This window comes from Bubalus bubalis, chromosome 9 (assembly GCF_019923935.1).
Source record: "Bubalus bubalis isolate 160015118507 breed Murrah chromosome 9, NDDB_SH_1, whole genome shotgun sequence".
Classification (NCBI taxonomy): Eukaryota; Metazoa; Chordata; class Mammalia; order Artiodactyla; family Bovidae; genus Bubalus; species Bubalus bubalis.
This window is the reverse complement of record NC_059165.1, coordinates 107985329-108007858: the sequence shown is the minus strand read 5'-3', so window position 1 is coordinate 108007858 and position 22530 is coordinate 107985329. Positions and strand designations below refer to the sequence as shown.

General features: G+C 40.2%; 1 protein-coding gene across 2 annotated transcripts in view; it reads right to left on the bottom strand.

The window, feature by feature from the left end:
• Positions 1-22530, bottom strand: part of ZNF354C (zinc finger protein 354C) — a 51538-nt gene that overhangs the window by 8720 nt on the left and 20288 nt on the right. For both annotated transcript variants that reach the window (XM_025294061.3, XM_025294064.3), the window contains exon 3: positions 32-158. In XM_025294061.3, coding sequence (XP_025149846.3) covers positions 32-158 — 127 coding nt within the window. The remainder of the gene's footprint in view (positions 1-31; positions 159-22530) is intronic.

Genomic DNA, 22530 nt, shown 5'->3' with positions numbered 1-22530 from the left:
CGGACTCTCCATGACAGGCAAGCCTCCTTACCCAGCGAGACCAGGGTGCTGTAGTTCTCCAGCATCACCTCCCGGTACAAGGTTCTCTGGGCAGCATCCAGGTGCAACCACTCGTCCCGGCTGAAGAGCACAGCGATATCCCTAAATGTCACTGACTCCTGTAACGGCAAACCCATTCCTGTTTACCCAGGAACATCTCCCCTGGAAGTCTTGGTAAGAAGGTGACACTGGGATGTGTAGCAACTATTCTGAAAATGTCTCAGGATTCTAAATATTTCAAAGCAACTATTTATGTTACTTTTGGAACCACCCATCAACTAACAAACAAATATTTATCGAGTACCCACTTGGAGCAAAGACACATGGCATGTTTGTGAGGGTATGGGAAAAAAGGGCAAATTTCCTGCTGAGAAGGAATTTATATTGCACCCTGGGATCTGTCAGAGTCCATTTATCTCCTCCTTCCAATTCAAAATCCAAATTAAATGAAAAAAAAAATCAGAGTACGTTTAGAGCAATGCTGGAAAAGTAGGAGAAATATAACTAGTAGAACAGAAATAAAAAGGAATTTCTGAGACATAAAGCAAAGAATAAAAAAATAATATTGGTTAATGTCGATTGATGGGCTTCCCTGGTGTCTCAGATGGTAGAGAATCAGCCTGCAGTGCAGGAGACCAGGGTTGGATCCCTGGTCAGAAGACAATAGCTACCCACTGCAGTATTCTTGCCTGGAGAATTCCATGGACAGAGGAGCCTGGTGGGCTATAGTCCATGGGGTCACAAAGATGTTAGAGACTATGATAGAAACTTTTTATACAGTAGCCAATTTAAGTTTCATAGATATTCTATTAGGAAGACACTATAAATAATTTTGCAGATCAAGAAACAGTCCAGAAAAGTTACAAAATCTTTCCTAGCTAATACTGTTCAAGTGGTGGAGCTCCTAAGTGAATTCAGGTAGACAGATCTCCAAGCTATATTGTCAGATGGGTTTGTTGACTAGAAAAAATTAGAAGAACTAAAGTACTACACAGGTGCAAAAAGCAAATGCTGAGAAGGTAAGACTTTCCAAGAGAATCTCAGTCAAACACAAAATGTAAGAAGGCAGATACCAATTATTTTATGAAAGGGCTGAAGGGAATGACAAACAGTACAAAGCTTAGTGGATATTATTAGAATCTATCAAAAGGTAAAAGGTACATCACTATGACTTTGCATTTCTACTTCTAGGGTTCTACTACAAGGAATAATCACACAACTGGGCAGGGATATCTGCTCACGGATGTTCACTAAAACATTACTTGTAAGTTAATGGTTATGGTAGGTTGAATGATAAACCTGTAAACATTGTACATATGACAAATGGGACTTTGAGGATCTGTTGAAGGATTTTGAACGGGGGAGAGATTATTCTGGATTATTATACAGGGTGATCTGGTGTAATCTTAACAGTCCTTGTAAGAAGAACACAAAAGGAGTTAGAAGAGAAGGCTATGTAATGATGGAAGCAGAGACTGAAATGATATACTTTAAAGATGCTTGAAAAGGCCACAGACAAGGAAAATAGGGGGCCACTAGAAGATGAAAACAAGACCAGGAAACAAATTCCCCACCCCTCGCCCTACAGCCAAGGCAGAAAGAACCAGCCCTGCTGAGAACCTGACCTTAAGTCAGTGAAACTGATTTCACACTTCTGACCTCCACAACTATAGGAGAATACATTTATGTTGTTTTAGCCACTGAATTTGTTATAATTTGTTATAGCAACAATGGAAACTAATACAATGGTGAAATTTTCAAGACAACCTACATTATCTATCAATAAAGGAATAGATAAGCAATTTATACTGCATTTAGCCCATGATATGTTATAAAGCCATTAAACAGAATGAGGTAGATTTGTATGCCTGACATTGGAATTTGACTGTGATATATTATCGATTCATATGAAAAAGCAAACTCCCAGTCAATATGTGTTGAAAAATTCTTTATCTCTATATGCATAGGTGCATACAAAAATATCTGGAAGAAAACAAGCTGTCCCAGATTATTTGATATTTTAGAGAGGGACAGAATTGCACTCCACCACTTATATCCTTCATTAGGCTTACATTTTTTACAGGGTGTATGTTTGTTTTGACTTTTTTTAAGATTCCACTTTAATTTACATATTCGTTTTTTAGCTTTGCATTTTTGGTGGCTGCTGAGAATCATAATATACATTCTTAGTTTTTCACAGCATATTTAGAGCTAATATATGATTTCACATAGAAGGTAAAAACCTTGCAAACATATGGTTCTTCTTCATGTTGTAGTTGTTACAAAGTTATTACAAAGACATTCCCAGATCATAAAGTTGACAGGACTCATCAGCTCACTCCGAGACTGCTCATGGAAGGTAAACAGTACAATTTTGTTGTTGTTATTTAGTCATTGACTCTTTTGCAACCACATGGCTCCTCTGTCCTCCTGTCAGGCTCCTCTGTCCATGGAATTTCCCAGGCAAGAAGACAGAAGAGGGTTGCCATTTCCTTCTTCAGGGAATATTCTTGACCCAGGGATCAAACCTGCATCTCCTGCATTGGCAGGTGGATTCTTTACCACTGAGCCACCTGGAAGCCCGAAGGGTACACTGCAGCAAAATAAAAACTGTGTAGGAAAGTATTGGAAGCCAGAGATGCTTCATGAGTCTCCTTATTTGCATGCACAGACTATGCTGTGTCATTGGATCTATTAATAGACAAGAATTCTTGGTTTGGGGGAGCTTAAAGGAGAAACACTCAGCAGGGGCTTTTTATGCATCAAGCATGGCTTGACATACCATATAAGCCAGTTGCAAATCAAGTGAAGATGACCCTGAGGGTGGTCAGTAGCATTTAAAGAGTACATCCAGGGCTTCCCTGGTTGCTCAGTGGTAAAGAATCTGCCTGCCAATGCAGGAGACACAGGTTCAGTCCCTGAGCCAGAAGTTCCCACATTCCTGAGAGCAGCTAAGCTTGTGCAAAACTACTGAACCTGTGCTCTGGAACCTGGGAGCTGCAATTACTGAGTCCACATGCCATAACCACTGAAGCCCTCATGCCCTAGAGCCTGGGCTGTGCAGCAAGAGAAGCCATCACACTGAGAAGTTCATGCACTGCAACTGGAGGGTAACCCCAACACTCCACAGCTACAGAAAAGTCCATGCAGCAGCAAAGACCTAATACAGTCAAAGAAAGAAAGAAAATTATAAAAAAAATAAAATAAGAGCACATCCATTGCCCTTATCTTGGTCAGGAAGCAAAAAACAGTCATTCAGGCATCCCTGGAGACAAAACTTTTCCAGTCCAGACCTTAATGAATTCTATATTCACGTTGTCATATACATTACATCCACTTACATGATAAACTCCATAACACAAGATTATATTTTTGCTTTAAACAAGCATATGCATACCAAGCCTGGTAGGCTCCAGTCCATGGGGTTGCAAAGAGTCGGACACGACTGAGCGACTTCACTTTGACTTTTCACTTTCATGCATTGGAGAAGGAAATGGAAACCCACTCCAGTATTCTTGCCTGGAGAATCCCAGGGACAGAGGAGCCTAGTGGGCTGCTATCTATGGGGTCGCACAGAGTCGGACACAACTGAAGCGATGCAGCAGCATCAGCAGCCGCATGCATACCAAAGAAACTGAGAGGAAAAATTAGTTACATATTTCTATAATACATATATTTATCCAGACAGTCACCACTTTTAATACTCTTCATTTCCTTCTTAAGATTACATCTGGCATTATTTCCTTTTAACTTGAAGAACTTCCTTTAGCATGTCTTATACTGCAGAACTGCTGATGATGCATCAGCTTTGTTTTCTTTTATCTGAAAATGCCTTTATTTTACCTTCATTCTGGAAGAATATTTTCATTGTTTACAGAATTTGGGGTTGACAGTGTTTTTCTTTCAGCATATAAAAGGTCATTGTTTTCTGGCCACTGTTGTCTCTAATGAGGAGCCAATGGACATTCAGATATTGATTCTATGTATATAACATGGTTTTTTCCCGTCTGCTTTAAAATCTTTGGTTTTTGGTGACTTGTCTATGACTTCTCTGCCTGATACTATTGGCACCATCTACAAATGGATGTTCAGTGCTTAAAAGGTGGCTAGTTTGAATTGTGAAGTGCTATTTATATAATACACATCAGAATATTTACTAAAAATATTTATATATATATACACACATATATATATATGATACTTCAATAATTTAATACTCATAACACGTGGAAATGTGAGATGTATGGATGTGAGAGCTGGACCATAAAGAAGGCTGAGCGCCAAAGAGTTGATGCTTTCAAACTGTGGTGCTAGAGAAGACTCTTGAGAGTCCCTTGAACAGCAAGGAGATCCAACCAATCAATCCTAAAGGAAATCAACCATGAATATTCATTGGAAGGACTGATGCTGAAGCTGAAGCTCCAATACTTTGGCCACCTGACTTGAAGAGCTGACTCACTGGAAAACACCCTGGTGCTGGCAAAGACTGAAGGCAGAAGAAGGGGACGGCAGAGGATGAGATGGTTGGATGCAATAACTGAATCAATGGACAAGAGTTTGAGCAAACTCCAGGAGATAGCAAAGGACAGGGAAGGCTGGTGTGCTGCAGTCCATGGGATTACAAAGAGTCAGACACAACTGAGCAACAACAACACATGTTGAAATAATATTTTGGGTATACTGGGTCAAGTAAAATATTTATTAAAATTAATCTGCTTCTGTTTATTTTTTACTGTGACTACTAGAAAGTTTACTTTTAAAATTGAAGCATAGTTGATTTACAGTGTGCCAATCTCTGATGTACAGGAAAGTGACTGAGTTGTATACACATAGACATCCTTTTTTAATATTCTTTTCCACTATGGTTTATTATAGGAGGTGGACTATAGTTCCCTGTGCTATACAGTAGGACCTTGTTGTTTATCCATCCTATATATAACAGTTTACATCTGCTAATTCCAAATTCCCGGCCCTTCCCTCCCACATCCTCCTCCCCTCCCACATCCTCCTCCCCTTTGGCAACCACAAGTCTGTTCTCCGTGAGTCCATTTCTGTTTTGTATATAGGTTCATTTGTGCTCTATTTGAGGTTTCACATCAAAGTGATATCGTATGACATTTGTCTTTCTCTTTTTGACTTACTTACTATGTTAATCTCTAGTCACATCCACGATGCTGCCGATGGCATTATCACCTTCTTTCTATGGCTGAGTAACATTCCACTGTATGTGCACATACACACGCAGACACACACCACATCTTCTTTACCACTCATCTGTCAGTGGACGTTCAGGTTATTTCCAGTCTTGGCTACTGTGAATAGGGCTGCCATGAACATAGCGGTGCATGTATCTTCTTAAATTATAATTTTGTCTGGGTATATGCCCAGGAGTGGGACTACTGGATCATACAGTAATTCTATTTTTAGTTTTCTGAGGAACCTCTACACTGTTTTCCACAGCGGCTGCATCAACTTACACCAACACTGTAGGAGGGTTCCCTTTTCTCCACACCCTCTCCATCATCTGTAGACCTTTTTTGCCACTTTAGTTTTTAATTGAAGGATGATTGCCTTACAGAATTTTGTTGTTTTCTGTCAAACATCAACAAGAATCATCCATATTCCCTCCCTCCCAAACCTCCCTCCCATCCTCCTCCCCATCCCACCCATCTAGATTGTCACAGGGCCTGTTTGAGTTCCCTGAGTCATACAGCAAATTCCTGCTTGCTATCTATTTTACATATGGTATTGTGAGTTTCTATGTTACTCTCCATAGAAAAGAAATGCAAAAAAGCAAAATGGCTGTCTGGGGAGGCCTTACAAATAGCTGTGAAAAGAAGAGAAGCGAAAAGCAAAGGAGAAAAGGAAAGATATAAACATCTGAATGCAGAGTTCCAAAGAATAGCAAGAAGAGATAAGAAAGCCTTCTTCAGCGATCAATGCAAAGAAATAGAGGAAAACAACAGAATGGGAAAGACTAGGGATCTCTTCAAGAAAATCAGAGATACCAAAGGAACATTTCATGCAAAGATGAGCTCGATGAAGGACAGAATTGGTATGGACCTAACAGAAGCAGAAGATATTAAGAAGAGATGGCAAGAATACACAGAAGAACTGTACAAAAAAGATCTTCATGACCCAGATAATCACGATGGTGTGATCACTGACCTAGAGCCAGACATCCTGGAATGTGAAGTCAAGTGGGCCTTAGAAAGCATCACTACAAACAAAGCTAGTGGAGGTGATGGAATTCCAGTTGAGCTATTCCAAATTCTGAAAGATGATGCTATGAAAGTGCTGCACTCAATATGCCAGCAAATTTGGAAAACTCAGCAGTGGCCACAGGACTGGAAAAGGTCAGTTTCGTTTCCAATCCCAAAGAAAGGCAATGCCAAAGAATGCTCAAACTACCGCACAACTGCACTCATCTCACATGCTAGTAAAGTAATGCTCAAAATTCTCCAAGCCAGGCTTCAGCAATATGTGACCCATGAACTTCCTGCTGTTCAAGCTGGTTTTAGAAAAGGCAGAGGAACCAGAGATCAAATTGCCAACATCCACTGGATCATGGAAAAAGCAAGAGAGTTCCAGAAAAACATCTCTTTCTGCTTTATTGACTATGCCAAAGCCTTTGACTGTGTGGATCACAATAAACTGTGGAAAATTCTGAAAGAGATGGGAATACCAGACCACCTGATCTGCCTCTTGAGAAATTTGTATGCAGGTCAGGAAGCAACAGTTAGAACTGGACATGGAACAACAGACTGGTTCCAAATAGAAAAAGGAGTTTGTCAAGGCTGTATATTGTCACCCTGTTTATTTAACTTATATGCAGAGTACATCATGAGAAATGCTGGACTGGAAGAAACACAAGCTGGAATCAAGATTGCCGGGAGAAATATCAATAACCTCAGATATGCAGATGACACCACCCTTATGGCAGAAAGTGAAGAGGAACTCAAAAGCCTCTTGATGAAAGTGAAAGTGGAGAGTGAAAAAGTTGGCTTAAAGCTCAACATTCAGAAAACAAAGATCATGGCATCCAGTCCCACCACTTCATGGGAAATAGATGGGGAAACAGTGGAAACAGTGTCAGACTTTATTTTTTGGGGCTCCAAAATCACTGCAGATGGTGATTGCAGCCATGAAATTAAAAGACGCTTACTCCTTGGAAGGAAAGTTATGACCAACCTACATAGCATATTCAAAAGCAGAGACATTACTTTGCCAACAAAGGTTTGTCTAGTCAAGGCTATGGTTTTTCCTGTGGTCATGTATGGATGTGAGAGTTGGACTGTGAAGAAGGCTGAGCTCCTAAGAATTGATGCTTTTGAGCTGTGGTGTTGGAGAAGACTCTTGAGAGTCCCTTGGACTACAAGGAGATCCAACCAGTCCATTCTGAAGGAGATCAGCCCTGGGATTTCTTTGGAAGGAATGATGCTGAAGCTGAAACTCCAGTACTTTGGCCACCTCATGCAAAGAGTTGACTCATTGGAAGAGTTGACTCTGATGCTGGGAGGGATTGGGGGCAGGAGGAGAAGGGGACAACAGAGGATGAGATGGCTGGATGGCATCACTGACTCGATGGATGTGAGTCTGGGTGAACTCCGGGAGCTGGTGATGGACAGGGAGGCCTGGCGTGCTGGGATTCATGGGGTCGCAAAGAGTAGGACACGACTGAGCAACTCATCTGATCTGATGTTACTCTCTCCATACATCTCACCTTCTCCCCACTCCCCCCCACCCCTCAGTGTCCGTAGATCTGTTCTCCATGTCTGTTTCTCCACTGTTGCCCTACAAGTAAATTCATCAGTACCATCTTTCTAGATTCCATATATATGTGTCAGTATACAATATTTACCAAATTTCCAAATTTGCTGGCATATTGAGTGCAGCACTTTCACAGCATCATCTTTCAGAATTTGGAATAGCTCAACTGGAATTCCATCACCTCCACTAGCTTTGTTCGTAGTGATGCTTTCTAAGGCCCACTTGACTTCACATTCCAGGATGTCTGGCTCTAGGTCAGTGATCACACCATCGTGATTATCTGGGTCGTGAAGATCTTTTTTGTACAGTTCTTTTGTGTATTCTTGCCATCTCTTCTTAATATCTTCTGCTTCTGTTAGGTCCATACCATTTCTGTCCTTCATCGAGCTCATCTTTGCATGAAATGTTCCTTTGGTATCTCTGATTTTCTTGAAGAGATCCCTAGTCCCTAGGCTCAGTCACGACTGAGTGACTGATCTGATCTGATACAATATTTACATTTCTCTTTCTGACTTACTTCACTCTGTATAATAGGCTCCAGGTTCGTCTACCTCATTAAAACTGACTCAAATGTGTTCCTTTATTATGGCTGAATAATATTCCATTGTGTATATGTACCACAGCTTCTTTATCCATTCATCTGTCAATGGACATCTAGGTTGCTTCCATGTTCTAGCTATTGTAAACAGTGCTGCAATGAACACTGGGGTTCATGGGTCTTTTCAATTTTGTTTTCCTCAGGGTATATGCCTAGGAGTGGGATTGCTGGGTCATATGGTGATTTTAGTTTTTTAAGGCATCTCCATACCATCTTCTATAATGGCTGTATCAATTTACATTCCCACCAGCAATGCAAGAGTGTTCCCTTTTCTCCACACCGTCTCCAGCATTTATTGCTCGTAGACTTTTTTTTTCTTGTTTTCTTATTTTTTTTTAATTTTATTTTATTTTTAAACTTTACATAATTGTATTAGTTTTGCCAAATATCAAAATGAATCCACCACAGGTATACATGTGTTCCCCATCCTGAACCCTCCTCCCTCCTCCCTCCCCATACCATCCCTCTGGGTCGTCCCAGTGCACCAGCCCCAAGCATCCAGTATCGTGCATCGAACCTGGACTGGCAACTCGTTTCATACATGATATTTTACATGTTTCAATGCCATTCTCCCAAATCTTCCCACCCTCTCCCTCTCCCACAAAGTCCTAAGACTGTTCTATACATCAGTGTCTCTTTTGCTGTCTCGTACACAGGGTTATTGTTACCATCTTTCTTTTTTTTTTTTAATTTTATTTTTAAACTTTACATAATTGTATTAGTTTTGCCAAATATCAAAATGAATCCGCCACAGGTATACATGTGTTCCCCATCCTGAACCCTCCTCCCTCCTCCCTCCCCATACCATCCCTCTGGGTCGTCCCAGTGCACCAGCCCCAAGCATCCAGTATGGTGCATCGAACCTGGACTGGCAACTCGTTTCATACATGATATTTTACATGTTTCAATGCCATTCTCCCAAATCTTCCCACCCTCTCCCTCTCCCACAGAGTCCATAAGACTGTTCTATACATCAGTGTCTCTTTTGCTGTCTCGCATACAGGGTTATTGTTACCATCTTTCTAAATTCCATATATATGCGTTAGTATACTGTATTGGTATTTTTCTTTCTGGCTTACTTCACTCTGTATAATAGGCTCCAGTTTCATCCACCTCATTAGAACTGATTCAAATGTATTCTTTTTAATGGCTGAGTAATACTCCATTGTGTATATGTACCATAGCTTTCTTATCCATTCATCATCTGCTGATGGACATCTAGGTTGCTTCCATGTCCTGGCTATTATAAACAGTGCTGCGATGAACATTGGGGTACACGTGTCTCTTTCCCTTCTGGTTTCCTCAGTGTGTATGCCCAGCAGTGGGATTGCTGGATCATAAGGCAGTTCTAGTTCCAGTTTTTTAAGGAATCTCCACACTGTTCTCCATAGTGGCTGTACTAGTTTGCATTCCCACCAACAGTGTAAGAGGGTTCCCTTTTCTCCACACCCTCTCCAGCATTTATTACTTGTAGACTTCTGGATCGCAGCCATTCTGACTGGTGTGAAATGGTACCTCATAGTGGTTTTGATTTGCATTTCTTTTTGATGGCAGCCATTCTGACCAGAATTGATGATTTTGAACTGTGGTGTTGGAGAAGACTCTTGAGAGTCCCTTGGACTGCAAGGAGATCCAACCAGTCCATCCTAACGGAGATCAGTCCTGGGTGTTCATTGGAAGGACTGATGTTGAAGCTGAAACCCGAATACTTTGGCCACCTGATGCGAAGAGCTGACTCATTGGAAAAGACCCTGATGCTAGGAAAGATTGAGGGCAGGAGGAGAAGGGGACAACAGAGGATGAGATGGTTGGATGGCATCACCGACTCAGTGGACGTGGGTTGGGTGGACTCTGGGAGTTGGTGATGGACTGGGAGGCCTGGTGCGCTGCGGTTCATGGTGTCGCAAAGAGCTGGACACGGCTGAGCGACTGAACTGAACTGATTCTGACCAGCATGAGATGGTACCTCATTGTGGTTTTGATTTGCATCTCTCTGATAATGAGTGATGTTGAGCATCTTTTCATGTGTTTGTTAGCTAACTCTATGCCTTCTTTGGAGAAATGTATTGAGATTTTTTTCCGACTTTTTGATTGGGTTGTTTGTTTTTATGGTTTTGAGTTGTATGAGCTGCTTGTATATTTTGGAAATTAATTCTTTGTCAGTTGTCTCCTTTGATATTATTTTCTCCTATTCTGAGGGTTGTCTTTTCACCATGTTTGTAGTTTCCTTTGCTGTGCAAAAGCTTTTAAGTTTAATTAGGTCCCACTTATTTATATTTGCTTTTATTTCCATTACTCCAGGAGGTGAGTCATGAAAGATCTTACTTTGATTTATGTCACTGAGTGTTGATTTATGTCACTGAGTGTTCTGCCTATGTTTTCCTCTAAGAGTTTTATAGTTTCTGTTCTTATATTTAGGGTTTTAATCCATTTTGAGTTTATCTTTGTGTATGGTGTTAGGAAGTATTCTGATTTCATTCTTTTGCACATAGCTGTCCAGTTTTCCCAGCACCACTTACTGAAGAGACTATTTTTGCCCCATTGTATATTCCTGCCTCCTTTGTAAAGAAACAAAGTACCCATAGGTGTGTGGGTTTATCTCTGGGCTCTCTATCTTGTTCCATTGGTCTATATTTCTGTTTTGTACCAGTTCCATACTGTTTGATGACTATGGGTTTGTAGTATAGTCTGAAGTCAGGAAGATTGATTCCTCCAGCTCCATTCTTTCTCAAGACTGCTTTGGCTCTTCACGGTCTTTTGTGTTTCCACATAAATTGTGGGCTTCCCTGGTAAAGATGGTAGAGAATCTGTCTGCAATGCGGAAGACCTGGGTTTGATCCCTGGATTGGGAAATCCCCTGGAGGAGGGCATGGCAGCCCACTCCACTATTCTTGCCTGGAGAATCCTCATGGATGGAGGAACCTGGCAGGCTATAGTTTATCGTGTCTCAAAGAGTCAGACATGACTGACTAAGCTCACATGAATTGTGAAAGTTTTTGTTTTAGGTCTATGAAAAATGCCATTGGTAATTTGATAGAGATCACACAGAATCTGCAGATGCACTTGGTAGTATAGTTACTTTCACAATATTGATTCTTCCTACCCAGGAACATGGACTCGCTCTCCATCTTTGATTTCTTTCATCAGTGTCTTATAATTTTCCATAACAGTTATCTTGTCTCCTTAGGTAGGTTTATTCCTAGATATTTTATTCTTTTCACTGCAATGGTGAATGGGATTGATTCCTTAATTTCTCTTTCTGATTTTTCATTATCGGTATATAGGAATGCAAGTGATTTCTGTGTGTTGACCTTGTATCCCACGACTTTGCTGAATTCACTGATTAGCTCTAGTATTTTTCTGATAGTTTCTTTTGGGTTTTCTATGTATACTATCATGTCACCTGCAAACAGTGAGAGTTTTACTTCTTCTTTTCTGATCTGGATTTATTTCTTTTTCTTCTCTAATTGCCATAGCTAGGACTTCCAAAACTATGTTGAATAACAGTGGTGAGAGTGGACACCCTTGTCTTGTCTTGATCTTAGAGGGAATGCTTTTAGTTTTTCACCACTGAGAATAATGTTTGCTGTGGGCTGATCATATTTGGTCTTTACTATGTTGAGGTAGGTTCCTTCTATGCCTGCTTTTTTGACACGTTTTTATCATAAATGGGTGCTGAATTTTGTCAAAGGCTTTTTTTTTTTTTTTTTTGCTTCTATTGAGATGATCATATGGTTTTTACCTTTCAGTTTGTTAAGATGGTGTATCACACTGATTGAGTTGTGTATACTGAAGAATCCTTACATCCCTAGAACAAACCCAACTTGATCTTGGTGTATGAGCTTTTTAATGTGTTGCTGAGTTTTGCTTGCTAGAATTTTCTTGAGGATCTTTGCATCTATATTCATCAGTGATATTGGCCTGTAATTTTTTTTTTTTTTGTATTGTCTTTGTCTGGTTTTAGTATCAGGGTGATGGCGGCCTCGTAGAATGAGTTTGGAAGTATTCCTTCCTCTGCAACTTTTTGGAAGAGTTTCAGAAAAATAGGCATTAGCTCTTCTCTAAATGTCTGATAGAATTCCCTTGTGAAGCCATATGGCTCTGGGCTTTTGTTTTTAGGGAGATCTCTGATCACAGTTTTTATTTTAGTGTTTGTAACTGGTTGTTCATAATATCTACTTCTTCTTGGTTCAGTCTTGGGAGCTTGAACTTTCCTAAGAATCTATTTCCTCTTGGTTGTCCATTGAGCGCTGAAGAATTGATGCTTTTGCACTGTGGTGTTGGAGAAGACTCTTGAGAGTCCCTTGGACTGCAAGGAGATCCAACCAGTCCATTCTAAAGGAGATCAGTCCTGGGTGTTCTTTGGAAGGAATGATGCTAAAGCTGAAACTCCAGTACTTTGGCCACCTCATGTGAAGAGCTGACTCATGGGAAGACTCTGATGCTGGGAGGGATTGGGGGCAGGAGGAAAAGGGGACGACAGAGGATGAGATGGCTGGATGGCATCACCGACTCGATGGACATGAGTTTGAGTGAACTCCGGGAGATGGTGATGGACAGGGAGGCCTAGCGTGCTGCAATTCATGGGGTCGCAAAGAGTCGGACACGACTGAGCAACTGAGCTGAACTGAACTGTCCATTTTATTGGGCTTCCTTTGTGGCTCAGCTGGTAAAGAATCCACCTGCAATGCGGGAGACCTGCATTCAATCCCTGGGTTGGGAAAATCCCCTGGAGAAGGGAAAGGCCACCCACTCCAGTATTCTGGCCTGGAGAGTTCCATGGACTGCATTTTATTAGTATATAGTTGCTCATAATACCCTCTTAAGAGCCTTTGTATTTCTGCATTGCCTGTTTAAGCTCTCCTTTTTCATTTCTAATTTTGTTGATTTGATTTTTCTCTCTTTTTTACCTTGATGAGTCTGGCTAGTGATTTGTTAATTTGGTTTATCTTCTCAAAGAACCAGCTTTTAGTTTTATTAATCTTTGCCACTGTTTCCTTCATTTCTTTTTTATTTATTTCTGCTCTGATCTTTATGATTTCTTTCCTTCTACTAATTTTGGGGGGTTTTGTTCTTTTCCCAGTTGTTTTAGGTGTTAAGTTAGGTTGTCTATTATATGTTTCTCTTCTTTCTTGAGGTATGATTGTATTGCTATAAACTTCCCTCTTAGAACTGCTTTTGCTGAATCCCATAGGTTTTGGGTCATTGTGTTTTCATTGTCATTTGTTTCTAGGAATCTTTTTATTTCCCTTCTTATACTTTCAATGACCTCTTTGATATTTAATAATGTATTATTTAATCTCCATGAGTTTGTGTTTTTTGCATTTCTTTTCCTGGGGTTGATATCTAGTCTCATAGTGTTGTGGTCAGAGAAGATACTTGATACAATTTCAACTTTCTTAAATTTACTGAGGCTTGATTTGTGGCCCAAGATGTAGTCTATCCTGGAGAATGTTCCATGTGCACTTGAGAAGAAAGTATTCTTCTGCATTTGGATAGAAAGTCCTGAAGATATCAATTAGGTCCATCTGGTCTAATGTTTCATTTCAGGTTTGTGTTTCCTTATTGATTCTCTGTTTTGATGATCTGTCCATTGGTGTTAAATGGAGTGTTAACATCCCCTACTATTATTGTGTTCTTGTTGATTTCCCCTCTTATGCCTGCTAGTATTTGCTTTATGTATTGAGGTGCTCCTATGTTGGGTGAATAAATATTTACAATTCTTATGTCTTCTTCTTGGATTGACCCTTTGATCATTATGTAGTGTACTTCTTTGTCTCTTATATTTATTTTAAAGTCTATTTTTGTCTGAAATAATGATCGCCACTTCAGCTTTCTTTTGGTTTCCATTCACATGGAGTATTTTTTCCATACTTTTACTTTCAATCTGTACGTGTTTCTAGGCCTGAAATGGATCTCCTGTAGGCAGCATATATATGGGTCTTGCTTTTGTATCTTAACATTAAGTCAGTCTATATCTTTTGGTTGGTGCATTTAATCCATTTACATTTAAGGTAATTATTGATATATATGTTGATACTGATTATATTATTGATATATATATTGATATTCCTATTAGCATTTTCTTAATTGTTTTGGGTTTGTTTTGGTAGGTCTTTCCTTTCTCTTGTTTTTACTGGCTATGTAAGTCCCTTTAGTATTTGTTGGAAGGCTGATTTGGTGGTGCTAAATTCTCTTAACTTTTGTTGTCTATAAAGCTTTTGATTCCTCCATCAATTCTGAGTGAGATCTTTGCTGGGTATACTAATCTTGGTTGTAGATTTTTTTTTTTTTTTCTTTCAGTACTTTAAATATATCCTGCCATTCCCTTCTGTCCTGCAGAGTTTCTGCTGAAAGATCTGCTGTTAATTGTATGGATTTTCCCTCATATGTTACTTGTTGCTTTTCCCTTGCTGCTTTTAATATTCTTTCTTTATGCTTAATCTCTGTTAGCTTGATTAATATGTGTCTCAATGTGTTTCTCCTTGGGTTTATCCTATAAGGGACTCTCTGCACTTCTTGGACTTGATTGACTATTTCCTTTCCAATGTTGGAGAAGTTTTCAACTGTAATTTCTTGAAAATTTTTCTCAGTGCTTTTCTTTTTTCTTCTTCCTCTGGGACCCCTATAACTCGAATGCTAGTGTGTTTAATATTGTCCCAAAGGTCTCTGAAGTGAAGTGAAAGTTGCTCAGCTGTGTCTGACTCTTTGCGACCCCATGGAGTATACAGTCCATGGAATTCTCCAGGCCAGAATACTGGAGTGGGTAGCCATTGCTTCTCCAGGGAATCTTCCCAACTCAGGGATCGAACACAGGTCTCCCACATTGCAGGGGGATTCTTTACCAGATGAGCCACCAGGGAAGCCCAAACTTCTCTGAGGTTATCCTCAATTTTTTTCACCCTTCTTCCTTCATTCTGCTCTTCAGCAGTTATTTCCACCATTCTATCTTCCTGCTCACTTATCCCTTCTTCTGCCCCAGTTACTCTGCTACTGGTTCCTTCTTGAATATTTTTAATTGAAGTAATTGTGTTACTCACTTGTTTGCTTATTCTTAATTTCTTCTATGTCCTTGGTGATTGTATTAACTGTGTTGTTTCTTGCATTTTCTTCATTCTATTTTCACGTCTTTGAAGTATCTTTACTATTATTATTCTGAATTCTCTTTCAGGTACATTGCTTATTTGTTTATTTGGCCTTGTGAGTTTCTACCTTGTTCTTTCATTTGTGCTGTATTTCTCTGTCTTTTCATTTTTTTTTTTTTCCTAACTTGCTCCAATTGAGGTCTCCCAGGCTTTAGGGTTGAATTCATTCTTCCTTTTGATTTTTGCCCTTGGAGGGAAAGGGTGGTTGAGTGGTTTGTGTTGATTTCTTGTTAGGGGTGACTTGTGCCTGTGTTCTAGTGAGCGATCAAGCACATCAAGCAGGTAATTACAGAAATAATGGGATATATACACACACTCTACACACACAGTTATAACCAAAGCATTCTAAGGAAAAGAGTACAGGAGATTGAGTTGGCGAACAAGGGAAACCCAAAGTGATATTGACCAATAAAAAGCAGAGCTAACTAAAGCTCAATCTGGAAAACTGAGCCTGAGCAGAGTGCAAACTAGGGAACATAGCAAAGAAAGCTCAGCAATTTAACTTACTTGGTGAAAAAAGAAAGAGTGAAGGAAAAAAGAGAGAAGAAAAAGGAGGAAAAAAAGAGGAGAAGGCAGAGAAAAGAAAAGGAAGGGGTGGAAAAGAAGGTTAAAAAAAGAGAAAAGCAAAAATAGACAGACATATGTGGAAAAGATTTATATATATTCAGGATTAGCCACAATATTTATATATATATTAACTACAATATTTATATATATTCAGGATTAGCTGGTAAAGAACTATAAGAAAAGCAGTCAAATATATCAAACAAATCAGAAAAATCACAAAAAGGTGAAAAAAATAAAAAAAATCTTAAAATGAAAATTTTAAACAAGAAAAACAAAAAGGAAAACTCTACAGCCCTGAAAAAGGCTAATGTGAAGGTAGAAATATGTAGGGGGAATAAACAGTGTGCTTTATAAGAAAAGTTCTCAAGATCATAGTTCTTCTTGGTTGTGGTCTGCCCCCACGGATGAGGTTGGATTAGTGTCCTGTGATGTTTTCCTGGTTGGGGGAGCTTGTGCCCGTGTTCTGGTTGATGGAGCTGGATCTTGTCTCTCTGAAGGGCAGTGCAGTGTCCAATAGTAGGTTTTGGGGTGTCTATGAGTTCAGTATGTCTTTGGGCAATCCTTCTGGCTTTGGCAGTGTTCAGTCAGTTCAGTTCAGTCACTCAGTCATGTCCGACTCTCTGCGACCCCATGAACTGAAGCACGCCAGGCCTCCGTGTCCATCACCAACTCCTGGAGTCCACCCAAACCCATGTCCATCAAGTCGGTGATGCCATCCAACCATCTCATCCTCTGTCATCCCCTTCTCCTCCGGCCCCCAATCCCTCCCAGCATCAGAGTCTTTTCCAATGAGTCAGTGTTAGACATTTCTATTTCCACAGCCACATCAAAGTGGCCCTCTCAGCATATCTTATCTGCCGCCAACCCTCTATTTGCCCCTAGAACCTTTGCCAATGTTTCTGTTCCCTGGTCCCACCCTGCACTACAGGCCAAAGCTTGCTAGGTAGGAGCTTGTGAGGATCTTTTCTCAGCTCCCCGACCACACCTTCTGCATCTCAGAGACTTGCACGGGCTTCCGTCAGCCCCCTGAGCTTGCCTTCTGTGTCATGGGGCTTGTGTGCACTTGTCTCAGCTTACCAGGCCACCTTCTATTATCACAGGGCTTATGTGCACTTATTTCGGCTCACCAGCCACTCTGCTTCACAGGGCTTGTCTTTGGCTCACTGGTCCAGCCTCTATGCTGCAGGGCTTGTGTGTTCTTTGGGCTCCCCAGGCCTCATCTGCACCCTGAGGTTTGTGTGCACTGGAGAGGTTTGTATGCCACACCTTTCTTGGCAACCTGGGCATGCCCTCTGCACCCCATGGTTTGTGTGCACTGGAGAGGTTTGTATGCTGTGCCACTCTCAGCTACCCAGGCCTGTCTTCTGCACTGCAAGGGTTGTGTGCGCTGCAGAGGTTTGTATGCTGCCCCTCTCTAGGCAACCCGGCCTGCCTTCTGTGCTGCGGGACTTCTATGGGCTTCTCTCAGTTCCCCAAGCCTGCGGTCTGGTCGGGGCCACAGTCTGAGCACCTTTTATGGGCTGAGAATTGCAGCTTTCTCTGTTTTCTGCCCTCTCGGTCCCTGCTCTGCCCAGTTTTCTGAGATTCCGCTGCTTGCCCCTGGGCCTGCCTGTGAGGGAGCTTCCAGTGCATGGGAATCCTTCCTGTTTCAGGACTCCCTCTCTTAGGGTACACGCTCCTGTCCAGAAGTTCTCTGTCTTTTCCCTTTTTATGTCTCCATCCTCTCTCCTACCTCATTTCAGGGAGCTTAGCTTGCCCCTCCTGGAGGCCTGGGGTCTTATGCTATCACCTAGAGGTTGTTTTGTAGGGGTTGTTTTGTATCTTGATGAGTTTTTTGATGTATTTGTGGCGAGGCTGGCAATCTCCCCATCTCACTCCTCTGTCATCTTCTTCCACTCTCCAGGTATGATGACCATTCTGACCAGTGTGAGGTGGTAACTCATTGTAATTTGATTTGCATTTCTTTAATAATTAGCCACATTGAGCATCTTTTCATGTGCCTACTGGCCATATCTGTCCTCTTTCAAAGAACGTCTATTAAGATCTTCTGCCCATTTTTTGATGGGGTTCTGTTGTTGTTGGGTTGTTTGGGTTGTTTGTATATTTTGAAAATTAAGCCCCAGGATTTGCAAATATTTTCTCGCATTTCATAATCTTTTTTGTCTTTGCTGTGCAAAATCTCATAAGCTTGATTATGTCCTATTTGTTTATTCATTTCTATTGCCTTGGGAGACTGACCTAAGAAAACATTGGTATGATTTATATCAGAGAATGTTTTGCCCATGCTCTCTTCTAGGAGTTTTGTGGTGTCATGTCTTGTTTAACTCTTTAAGCTCTTTTGAGTTTATTTCTGTGCATGGTGTGAGGATGTATTCTAACTTCATTGATTTACATGCAGCTGTCCAACTTTCCCAGTACCACTTGTTAAAGAGACTTTTTCCTATTTTATATTCTTGTCTCCTTTGTCAAATATTAATTGACTGTAGGTGTGTGAGTTTATTTATGGCTCCCTATTCTCTTCCATTGATCTGTATCTCTGTTCTATACCAGCACCACACGTTTTGATTACTGTAGCATTGTGGTATTGTCTGAAGTCTGGGAGAGTTATGCCCATTGCTTTGTGTGTGTGTGTGTGTTTTGTTTTTTTTTTTTTACCTCAGAATTGCTTTGCCAATACTAGGTTTTACGATTCCATATAAATTTTTGGATTATTTGTTCTAGTTCTGTGAAAAAATGTCATAGGCATTTTGCTAGGGACCACATTAAATCTGTATATGGCTTTGGGTTGTATTGCCATTTTAATAATATTAATTCTTCCAATCCAAGAGCATAGAATATCTTTCCATTTCTTTGAATCCTCTTTAATTTCCTTTATTAATGTCTATAGTTCTCAGTGTACAAGTCTTTCACCTCCTTGGTCAGGTTTATTCCTAGGTATCTTATACTTAGGGCTGCTATTTTTAAATGAATCTTTTTACATTCCCTTTCTGATATTTCACTGCTAGTGTACAGAAATGCAACTGGTTTTTGAATATTAATCTTATATGGCTACTTTGCTGAGTTCATTTATCAGATCTAGTAGGTTTTGCTTTGAGTCCTTAGGGTTTTATATATAGAGTCACGTCATCTGCATATAATGATAATTTTACCTCTCCCCTCCCAATTTGGATGTCTTTCATTCCTTTTTCTTGTCTGGTTGCTTGGCCAGGACCTCCAATACTATGCTGAATAGAAGTGGTGAGACTGGGCATCCTTGTCTTGCTTCAGTTTTTCAATAAGAAGGCTGTTAGCATTTTACCACTGAGTACTGTATTGATTGGAGAAGGCAATGGCACCCCACTCCAGTACTCTTGCCTGGAAAATCCCATGGACAGAGGAGCCTGGTAGGCTGCAGACCACGGGGTCGTGAAGAGTCGGACACGACTGAGCGACTTCACTTTCACTTTCCCCTTTCATGCATTGGAGAAGGAAATGGCAACCCACTCCAGTGTTCTTGCCTGGAGAATCCCAGGGACGGGGGAGCCTGGTGGGCCACCGTCTATGGGGTCACACAGAGTCGGACACGACTGAAGCGACTTAGTAGCAGCAGCAGCAACTGTGCTGATTGTGGGTTTTATAAGTGGCTTTTATTATGTTGAGATTTACTTTTTATTATATTGAGATATGGCCCATCTATTCCCACTTTTGTAAGAGTTTTTATCATGAATGAATGTTGAATTCTGTCAGACACTTTTTTTGCATCTATTGAGATGATCCTGTAGTTTTCTAAACTTCTGTTAATGTGGTGTATTACATTGATTGATTTGCAAATGTTGAACTATCTTTGTGAACTTGGGATGAATCCCACTTGGTGAGGATGTATAATCTTTTTTATGTGTTGTTGGATTTGGTATGCTAATATTTTGTTGAGAATTTTTGCATCTATATTCAAATATTTTATTGTCATTCAGTCATGTCCAACTCTTCAGGACCCCATGAACTGTAGCCCACCAGGCTCCTCTGTCCATAGGATTTCCTAGGCAAGAATACTAGAGTGGGTTGCCATTTTCTTCTCCAGGGCATCTTCCTGACCCAGAGATTGAATCCATGTCTCCTGTACTGGCAGGTAGATTCTTTACTTCTGAGCCACCAGAGAAGCTCCATATTCAAAATATTGGACTGTAAATTTCTTTTTTGGTGATGTCTTTCCCTGGTTTGGGTATCAGGGTGATGGTGGCTTCGTAGAATGTCTTTGGGAGTGTTTCCTCCTCTTCAATCTTTTGAGAGTTTGAGAAGAATCAGCATAAGTTCAACTTTGCATGTTTAGTAGAATTCACCTATGAAGACATCTGGCCCTAAACTTTTGTTTGTAGGTAGTTTCTCTTTTAAATTACAGATTCTATGTCACTTCTAGTGATTGGTCTGTTCAAATCATCAATTTCTTCTTGATTCAACTTGTGGTATGTATGTTTCTAGAAAGTCATCCATTTCTTCTAGGTTGTCAATTTTGACAGAGGATCCTGGCAGGCTCGAGTCCATGGGGTCACAAAGAGTCAGACACGACTAAGCATGCACTGCCTGCATGCATGCATAATTGTTCATAGTATTCTCGAGGGTTTTTTGCATTTCTGCAGTATCAGTTGAGATTTCTCATTTTTCATTTCTTATTTAGTTTATTTGGGTTCTCTCTTCTTCTTCGTGGGCCTGGCTAAAGGGCTGTCAATTTTGTTTATCCTCTCAAAGAACCAGCTACTGGTTTTATTGATTTTTTTCTACTTTTTTTTTTAATCTCGATTTTATTTATTTCCTCTCTGATCTTTATTATTTCCTTCCTTCTGCTGACTTTATGTTTTGATTGTTCTTCTAATTCTTTTAGGTGGCAGTTTTAATTGTTTACTTGAGATTTTTCTTAGTTTTTGATGAAGGCCTATATCACTGTGAACTTCCCTGTACAAATTGCTTTTGCTGCCTCTCACAGATTTTGTATGGTTGTGTTTTCACTGTGATTTGTCTCAAGGTTCTTTTTAAATATTCCTTTTTATTTCCTCATTGACCCACTGGTTTTTCAGTAGCATGTTGTTTGGTCTCCATGCAGTAATTTTTTTTTTCACTTCTTTTCCTGTGGTTCATTTCTAGTTTCATGCCATTGTGATCAGAGAAGATGCTTGAAATAATTTCTATAGTCTTAAATTTATTAAGTTTTGTGCCCTAATGTGTGATAAATCCTAGAAAATGTTCCGTGTGCACTTGAAAAAAATATGTATTCTGATTTGTCTTTATTTTGATGTAATGTCCTGAAAACACTAATTAAATCTAACTGTTCTATTGTTTTATTTAGGCTCTCTGTTGCCTTACTGATTTTGTCTAGGAGATCTGTCCACTGATGTGAGTTGGGTGTTAAAGTCTCCTACTGTTATTGTATTTCCATCAATTTCTCCTTTATTTAGTATTTATTTTATGTATTTGGGTGCTCCTATATTAAGTGCATATTAAGTTGATGAGTGTAATATGTTCTTCTTGTTATGATCTTTTTATCATTATACAGTGTCCTTCTTTCTTTATAGTCTTTAAAGTCTACTGCAACTCCTGCTTTCTTGTCATTTCTATTTGTGTTAAGTACCTTTTTTCCATCCCTTCACTTTCAATCTATGTGAGTCCTTTGCCCTAAGGTGGGTCTCTTGTGGGCAGCATATCAAACACTCCTGTTCTTTTATCCAGTCTGCCATTCTATGTGTTTTGATTATTTAGTCCATTGACATTTAAGGTAATTATTGTTGTTGTTTAGTCACTAAGTTGTGTCCAACTCTTTGCAACCCCACTGACTGCAACATGCCAGGCCCCTCTTTCCTCCTCTATCTCCCAGAGTTTGCTCAAACTCTGTGCATTGAGTCAATGATGCTATCTAACCATCTCATCCTCTGTCACCCACTTCTTCTTTTGCCTTGAATCTTTCTCAGCATCAGAGTCTTTTCCAATGAGTTGGCTCTTTCCATCGAGTGGCCAAAGTAATGGAGCTTCAGCCTCAGCAACAGTCCTTCCAGTGAAGGGTTGATTTCCTTTAGGATTGACTAGTTTGATCTCCTTGCAGTCCAAGGGACTCTCAAGAGTCTTCTCCAGCACCACATATTGAAAGCATCAATTCTTTGGCACTCAACCTTCTTTACGACCCAACTCTCACATCTGTACATGACTACTGGAAAAACCAGAGCTTTGACTACATGGACCTTTATCAGCAAAGTGATGTATTTATTGCCATTTCAAATCTTGCTTTCCAGTTGATTCTTTGTTTCTTCTTTGTTCTTTTTCTGGTTTGATGACTTTTGTTTTATGTTTGTGCTCTCCTCTTTTTGGTTTTTCTGAATCTATTGTATGTTTTTGATTTATGGCTGCCCTGTTTTTCAAGTATGTTAACTCCTTCCTTTATCTGCTTGC